Genomic DNA, 8,296 nt, shown 5'->3' with positions numbered 1-8,296 from the left:
TATATCCCAGCTCACATGGCAACATTACCCTGTGTATGAATAAAGAGCTGCACACACACACACACACACACACACACACACGTGGTGGGTGCAGTGGATGTGAACTCTCTGGGGGCTTCTGCGGGTCATCGTGGGCTACACACGCATATGAATGTAACTTTAGTAAACACGCGGGCGGCATGTGTGCTGCGTGGGTGTGAGAGTGGAAAGAGGTTACAAAGAGGCACGTTGTCATAGCAATAAGAAGCTATACAGTATTGTGTGTGTGTGTGTGTGTGTGTGTGTGTGTGTGTGTGTGTGTGTGTGTGTGTGTGTGTGTGTACAGTAAAACAGTAAATCCTTTAATTGTAACAACCACATGTAGTTGTAAGATTTAACTCGTGACACTAATTAAAAGCTCTGATTTGATTGGTTTAATACAGCCAGGCGTGTGTGTGTGTGTGTGTGTGTGTGTGTGTGTGTGTGTGTGTGTGTGTGTGTGTGTGTGTGTGTGTGCGTGCGTGTGTGCGTGCGTGCGTGTGTGTGTGCGTGTGTGGCGTAATAGAGGAGCAGCAGGTGGTGTGTGTGTTTCTACTTATTCTTTTTTTAACACTTTCTCTCTCGTGAAGACTCCTTAACCTCTCCTCCTCCCACACGGACTCCAGGCGCTCCTCTCAGCCCGAGGCTCCGCGGAGCCGCACAGAGCGCTCCGGCTGAGAAAAACGGCAGATAAGGGTGATGATGATGATGATGATGAAGATGATGATGATGAGGACGGTGAGGGAAGATTCGCCGTGTGGGTGAAACAGCAGCACTGGTTCATTTTCCACTGGAGGAAGGTTTTCCACGGCGCAGTGTGAGCCGCGTCCTGAGCGCAGGTATGTGTGTGTGTGTGTGTGTGTGTGTGTGTGAGCGAGACGTGTGTTGGCTTTGTCGCTATATGATCACAAACACGCGCCTCCTTAAGTACACTGATGACAGGACAGGTGTGTGTGTTTACCTGGTGTGTTATCACTTGGTTTGTGTGTGTGTGTGTGTGTGTGGTGGTTGATGTGAATCCATTTATTTCGATTTCCAGGGACTTTTCATGATCTGCAGAAGGTTGGTGTGTGTGTGTGTGTGTGTGTGTGTGTGTGTTTGTGTGTGTGTGTGTGTGGCAAGAGAAGGTCAGGACAGATGAGAGGCCTTTTCATGTCCGTGTGTGTATGAGGACACTGGAGTGGGATGTCCTGTGATTGAGCCCTCTGCTCTGGACACACTCACTGTCTCTCTCTGTCTCTCTCTGTCTCTCACTGCCTCTCTCTGTCTCTCACTCTCTGCACTTGTAAACTTTTACCTGTGTTTTTAGGACTGTTAACCCCACACTGACCATGAGTGGTGAGTATATAGTAGTATATAGTATAGTATGGTATAGTATAGTAGTATAGTGGTATAATAGTGGCAGATGTTTGTTTTTAAAGGTTTGGACAGGGAGTTTTGTTGTTGCCTTGTGTTTTGTGTGCTTACAGTGTAAATACTGTATGTGTACAAATTCTTCTTCTTCTTCAAAAAAAAAAAAACTTCAGCTACAACCCACACTGTGTACACAACTTTAATTGTGCTTCAGTGATTCATTGACAAATTGCTTTTGTTAACATACCAAGTTAAGAGTTTGTGTCTGAACTATGACTTTGTGATATTAAACAGGCGCCTGACGCTCTGAGATGAGATCTGTGTGTCCCTGCATATTTTAACATGGCAGTCCGAAGACTTTCTGTCAGGGTGTGAAATGCGGGCACGCACACACACACACACACACACACACACACACACACACACACACACACACACACACAGACACACACACACACACACACACACACACACACACACACACACACACACACACACACAGCAGTTTCTCTGAGTGCAACATCAACACTGTTTCTGGTTCTAGTTTGCTACAATGGTTTGGGTTTAAGTTGCTGAGGTTGTATTTTCTGTTCTTTGGTGAATTCTTCAGATGGACTGATGCTCGTGTTTGTCATCTCCCCGTCTGTGGAGAGGTTCCTTTTTATAGACCTGTGTCCACACTGTGTAAATGAGTCGCAAGCTGTTGTCATCCAGGAGATGTTTGGGTTGTCAAACAGACAAGCCTGACTGAACACTTTATCTCTGGTCACAGTCTGCAGCTGTAAACTGAAGGTTTAGGACACGAGGTGTGGCGTCACGAGAGCCTCTGTGGCAACTGGCAAAGATTATTAAACAGATGTTATATTCTTTCTTTTACTACTCTAATGTAATTGGAGGGTGCGTGTGTGTGTGTATGTGTATGTCAATACACCGAGCATCATTCCCCCAATCGCCTCCTAATTTGCTTGAAACATTGTTCAGGGGTTCAGCATTTCCATCAGGTGCTTTTTAATTAATTTTAAATTAATTTTACATTAACATGAATGGAACCACCCTATGACATCATCACCACATTTCCTATGAATGATGTCACAGTTGACACACATAGGAGAACATCTCCAGGAGGACCATGCTAACGTCCTGCAGCTTGTCAGAAATTAACTTCTGTGTTCACTTAAGTACTACAGCGCCACTCAGTGGACAGTCTGGGTTAAGGTTTTTCTTTCGGGAACCTGGAAGTTCTCTTTATCATCTGAGTTTTTTTAATAGCGTTTATTCATTGTCAAATTAGAACAACATAAAGAGTATTACTTTTCTCATCATACTGTAATACGCTCAGCAGCAGGCTTGCAGTCAGAGCATGAAGCTGCTCAGAGGCTTGAAGCTGTAATCAGTAATGGTCTAGCAGCTCATTGTGTGGAATGTTAATATGCATGTGGGTGTCGTGTGTGTAGCTGCTGGTGTTTCACTGATTTTTCCTCTCATTACCCGTGCTCCTCTTTCAGGGTCATTGCAGTGAACTTCCATCCATCCATCCACTCATTAATTCTCTTTATACCTGTGTAGGATCATGGGGGGTGGAACTTCAGATATGAGGGCTCAATGCTCAAGGCTCAAGGCTTCAGGACTCAATCCAGAGACATGTTGGAAAGGGACAATTTGTATTTGGATCAAGGCTTAACAATTACTTCCAACGCTTGTTGGACTCAGCAGCTCCTGACTAAGTGACTGAGTCCTCAGTGCAACAACATGCAGCCTTACATTTAGTTTAGAGTCCAGTTGTTTCTCAGTCATCTGTTTCAGAATTCAGAATTCATAAGTTACAGCCTCTTTTAGTGGCGAATTTGATTTGATCTCTCTATTCACATCTACTCATCCATTCAGCTCTCCACACTGATGTCCTAATTGGACCAATCAGCACCCTCTGACTCCTCCAGACCTGTGGTAAAACATAACACTTCAGTCAAGGTCAGCAGCATGAAGCGCTGCTGTTCAGTGAAATGCACACACAGGCACTAAGTCTGAACACAGTGAGTGTAGCAGCTGATCATTCTGATGAATAATGAGTTCCTCTTAAGGTCCTTCTCAACAATAGGGGTGTTTATGTTGTAGACGTGATCTATAGATGAATGTGTCCCTCAAAACAATGGACAAAAGCAAATCAATTGAAGAAAACGCTGCGCAGAGAATAGATGAAGTCTTCAGAGATCATATATAAAGGTGTTTCTCCTCACGTCAATCGTATTGGACGAACAGGAGCAGACGAGGCTGCGTTCTAAACCTTTGAACGCTGGGCTTCAATGAGACTGAGCGGGAGGTGATTGAGAGGAAATGCTTGTAGCCTACATAGATAAGGAGTAGTGAGAACAACAGCCACATGCCGTAACTGCCACACACTACACTGCTGTGTGTCAAGCTACAGAGTCACACACGGTAAGGCCGCACGCTCTCCACTCACTACTGTTTACATGGTGTAAGTGTTGTTGTGTGCAGCTGCTTTGGATCAAATGTGTAAAGATTTAGTGTTGGAACTCCGTGTAGCTGCGTAAACTTGATCACCATGCTGCTTCAGACACACACACACACACACACAGTCCTGCTTCAAGGTCACGCATTATCATTTACGTTCTGGCACTTCCTCTGTTTACACATGAGGGCAGTAGTAGAATAATGTGGTTAGACTGTTGAACAGGGGAACTTTGGGTGTTTATGTTATTTTATATGATTCACTTTCTCACCGCTGCTTGATAACCACAGTGATTGTGCAATGACTTCCTCAAGTCTGTGATTGGCTGAATACATTTAGCTGCACCCCTCAAGTTAGGAAATGGAAATTTCGTAAAAATGTTGTTGCAATTGGAATCTTTCCCATCTTTTCCTTCCTCCTACATGACATTAACACAACTTCTGTTCATTCTGTATTGATCTGCATTGCCACGTTTGCATCATGGGCTTGATTGGACTTGACATTTCCACACACTTCAAAGCCGTTGGAGAGCCACAGTGTGAATGTGAATCAAACTGTATGTTTACTCGGAAAAAATGTCATCTATCCCGCTGTCTTCCCTCTCTCCCTCTCCGTCTAGTTTCCCACGAGACCTGCCTCCTGGACCAGGTGCTGGACCTGATTATGAATGAGAAGCCCCCTACAAGTGCCACTCTCTTCCTAAACGAGGACGCGGATAAACCCCCCCAGCCGGAGCGACGAGACCTGAGGCGGCGCATACTCAGGGCCATGGAGAGGAAAGCCGGCGGCGTGAGGGAGAGGATGAGCTGCATCACCAGGGAAAGTGTCAAAGGGTTCCTGAAGAGGAACCTGTTCGTCCTCTTCACTATTGCTGCTGTGGTTCTGGGTAAGAACACGCACCTTTGCTGCTTCTTCTTCTTTTTTCGTCCATACATTTATTCAATATTTGTGCTGTGTGTGTGTGTGTTTTCTCTCAGGTGTCATCTTGGGCTTTGCCCTACGCCCCCACAACCTGACCCTGAGGGAGATCAAGTACTTTGCCTTCCCTGGCGAGCTGCTAATGAGAATGTTGCAGATGCTGGTGCTGCCGCTCATCGTTTCCAGTCTGGTCACAGGTCGGGTTTGAACCCAGAACTCTTAAAGCTGATAGAGTGTTTTAAAGTTATTTAAGGGTAGCTGCTTTATTTACTTACTTACTGAAGTTCTTTAAGTAGGATCGAATCTGTTCTGGTGTCATGCTACTGATGATACAAGTTTTAGGTTTATAGCAGTTGCAGTTTGACATTCACTCAGATTCATTTCCACTCTCTCAGGTATTTCCTCTCTGGACAGTAAAGCTTCAGGTAAGATGGGCATGCGTGCGGTGGTCTACTACATGGTGACCACCCTGATTGCAGTGTTCATCGGCATCGTCATCGTGACGATCATCCAGCCTGGGAAAGGCAGCAGGGACAGTCCCATGGCAAAGGGCGGGAACATGGAACCCATACAGGCTGCTGACGCCTTCATGGATCTCATCAGGTAAAGACTCCATCCACAAGCTGGTCTGTGGATCTCCTCTTAACTAACTATGTACTGTATATGCCTGAATATTATGACACAGAACCCACTAGAATAAATCAAATTAAGTAGAATTATCATCTGATTATTGCTTGATCACAGGAATATGTTTCCTCCCAATCTGGTGGAGGCTTGCTTCAAGCAGGTGAGTTCATCTTCTCCTCCAGTTATCTTGCTTTCGTTTTATTTCTTTTGAACAGTTTAATTTGAATACGTTAACCACAAATGTTTCCAACTTGTAACTGATCACAAATGGAATACATGCATGTCAAATAAATCACAAATCAGTCAAAGAGCAGCAGCAGTCTTTCAGAGCTGAACAGAGGGAGGTCCAGTGTGTAGTTTTGACTTGATATTCTTGTTGTCTTTGCAGTATAAAACTGTGTACAAGAAGGTTGTGCACACACGGAATGTGACAGTGACCCTGAACCTCACAGAGTCTCTCAACATCACAGAGTCAAACCTCAACCTCAGCAGGGTGCTGCACACTATACAGGTGGGTGCTATGGCACATGTCTCCACTGTTGTTTAACCTTTTCAAAAATCAAATCACTGCATAGAGATCCATGTCCATGTCCATGTCCATGTCCATGTCCTTCCCCAGGAGACAGTGGAGGAGACAGTCCCAGTGTCGGGCTCCTCCAATGGAGTGAACGCTCTGGGCCTGGTGGTCTTCTCCATGTGCTTCGGCCTGGTGATGGGCAACATGAAGCAGCAGGGTCAGCCACTCAGAGACTTCTTTGACTGCCTGAACGAATCTATCATGAGGCTGGTGGCCATCATCATCTGGTCAGTTCAATAACTGTGTGTGGAGTTTCATCTTCAATCCCACTCGCCTGTTAATTTAAAGCAGATCTCCAATATGACACAATCAATCTCAATGACATTTGTTGGAAAGTTGTCAAAGACGGAAAAGTGCAGATAGCATCACCATGTGGTCGTTTATGAAGCAAGTTATGTTCTCTCTCATAACTGAATATATTATTTATTTTCCAGTACAGTTTTAATACACAATGTTGTTTTTCTTTTGTTGCGCGCTAAATCTCTTTTCTTAATGCTCCCTGCCCAGGTATGCTCCAGTAGGCATCCTCTTCCTCATTGCTGGAAAGATCGTAGAGATGAAGGATCTGGCAGAAGTGGGCGGCCAGCTGGGGATGTACACTGTGTCGGTCATTGTGGGTCTCCTCATCCACGGCCTCTTTGTCCTGCCGCTGCTCTACTTCCTAGTGACCAGGAAGAATCCCTACACTTTCATCGGTGGCCTGCTGCAAGCTCTCATCACGGCCCTGGGGACCTCCTCTAGGTGAGCCGCTGTCCATCTGACCGAGCAGGACAACAGGTCCCATGTCTGCTCTGTCCTTAATGTGTCCGCTGTAGTAGTACAATGAAGGATATCTCTCTCTCTCTCTCTCTCTCTCTCTCTCTCCCTCCCTCCCTCTCTCTCTCTCTCTCTCTCTCTCTCTCTCCAGCTCTGCCACTCTACCCATCACATTCCGCTGTCTGGAAGAGAACAATCGTGTGGATAAGCGTGTGACGCGCTTCGTCCTCCCTGTAGGAGCCACTATCAACATGGATGGCACTGCCCTGTACGAGGCCGTGGCAGCCATCTTCATCGCTCAGGTCAATGACATGGACCTCAACTTTGGCCAGATTCTCACCATCAGGTAACCTTGGTTTTAGGTTCAAACACAAAATGTCACATAAGTAAGAAGAAACTGTTCCAATGTAACTCCTTTTTGCACATATGGTCCAACCCCTGTTCCCTCAGGAGAGTCAGACATGAAGCCTGGCAGCTGTGTGATCAGCGTTCACTCACATCACTACAGTGTACAGTATCGCTCATGTGCTGCTGCTTTGTTTCCCTTTATTAAATGGCTTCACTCTCCCCTCCTTCCCACCTGCCGCCCACTCAGTATCACAGCAACTGCTGCCAGCATTGGAGCAGCAGGCATCCCTCAGGCTGGCCTGGTTACCATGGTGATTGTATTGACATCGGTGGGACTGCCCACAGAGGACATAACACTGATCATCGCTGTGGATTGGTTCTTGTGAGTTGCCACTAAATGTCAGCTTGATGGGGATTGGTGTGTGTTCTGTTCTGTGGGTCTGCAAGCGCTAAATGTCACTGTAAAGCTTCAGAGAGCCCAGAGGTCTCAGCACTGCAAAGGTTATTGATGCATAATGCACATTGATAGATTATTAGAAATCACACAGTAACAGATGCATTTTAATATTATTAGACGTAATTTTCACAGCAGATATTGAATAAACGCCCCCTCTCTCTCTCTCTCACTCTCTCTCTCTCGCTCTCTCTCTTTCACTCTCTCTTTTTCTTTTAACCCCAGGGACCGCTTGCGTACCACCACCAACGTGCTGGGCGACTCTCTCGGGGCCGGCATCGTGGAGCACCTGTCCCGCGGAGAACTGCAGAACCAGGATCCTGAGGCGGCAAACTCTGTGATCGAGGAGAGCGAGAAACCCTACCAGCTGATCTGCCAGGAGAACGACTCGCTCAACCACCGCAACAGTGAAACCACCATGTGAAGATGAGGGCCCCTAAGGCCGCTGCCCACTGTGCCAAAAGCATCTTAGCTAGAAGATTTTGGATGGTACGGGGATCATGTTAGAGAGAAAATACTTCCTGGTAAACTTGGCTAGTGACTGAAGTCCACACATCTTTTGTTCCTCCTCTACAAATGTTATTTTTGATTCATCTCTGTGTCTGATCCAGCAAAATACTGGCTTATCTGGGGAACTGAGGCCTGACCTGAAGGGCACACAAGGTCATCAACAGGTTAGATCATCAACTAAAAGGAAAACTAATTACAGTCTTTGAGTCTTTTCCCTTGCAGTTGGAGATTCCCTCCACAGTTAGAGAATCATGAAACATCCCACAAT

At 46.0% G+C, this 8,296-nt stretch overlaps 1 protein-coding gene across 1 annotated transcript; it reads left to right on the top strand.

The window, feature by feature from the left end:
- The first annotated feature begins 4,462 nt into the window (after nt 1-4,462).
- On the top strand, nt 4,463-7,942 carry slc1a6 (solute carrier family 1 member 6). Its single transcript, XM_076153617.1, has 10 exons — nt 4,463-4,724; nt 4,816-4,953; nt 5,152-5,359; nt 5,501-5,543; nt 5,772-5,894; nt 6,003-6,187; nt 6,468-6,701; nt 6,868-7,062; nt 7,312-7,446; nt 7,744-7,942. Exons 1-10 carry the CDS (start codon nt 4,502-4,504, stop codon nt 7,940-7,942), a joined length of 1,683 nt encoding a protein of 560 aa, XP_076009732.1. The 5' UTR covers nt 4,463-4,501.
- The last annotated feature ends 354 nt before the right edge of the window (nt 7,943-8,296 follow it).

This window comes from Genypterus blacodes, unplaced genomic scaffold, assembly GCF_046128005.1.
Source record: "Genypterus blacodes isolate CSIRO-AG114 ecotype Tasmania unplaced genomic scaffold, CSIRO-AGI_Gbla_v1 ptg000058l_1, whole genome shotgun sequence".
Classification (NCBI taxonomy): Eukaryota; Metazoa; Chordata; class Actinopteri; order Ophidiiformes; family Ophidiidae; genus Genypterus; species Genypterus blacodes.
The sequence above is the reverse complement of the archived record's forward strand: the minus strand, read 5'-3'. Positions and strand labels throughout refer to the sequence as shown.

Bases quoted from the DNA above. Each gene is read 5' to 3' on its own strand.
- slc1a6 (XM_076153617.1), top strand. From the start codon at position 4,502: ATGAATGAGAAGCCCCCTACAAGTGCCACTCTCTTCCTAAACGAGGAC. The intron at 6,188-6,467 runs GTCAGTTCAATA...CTCCCTGCCCAG, and splicing joins CTGGTGGCCATCATCATCTG to GTATGCTCCAGTAGGCATCC. The intron at 6,702-6,867 runs GTGAGCCGCTGT...CTCTCTCTCCAG, and splicing joins GCCCTGGGGACCTCCTCTAG to CTCTGCCACTCTACCCATCA.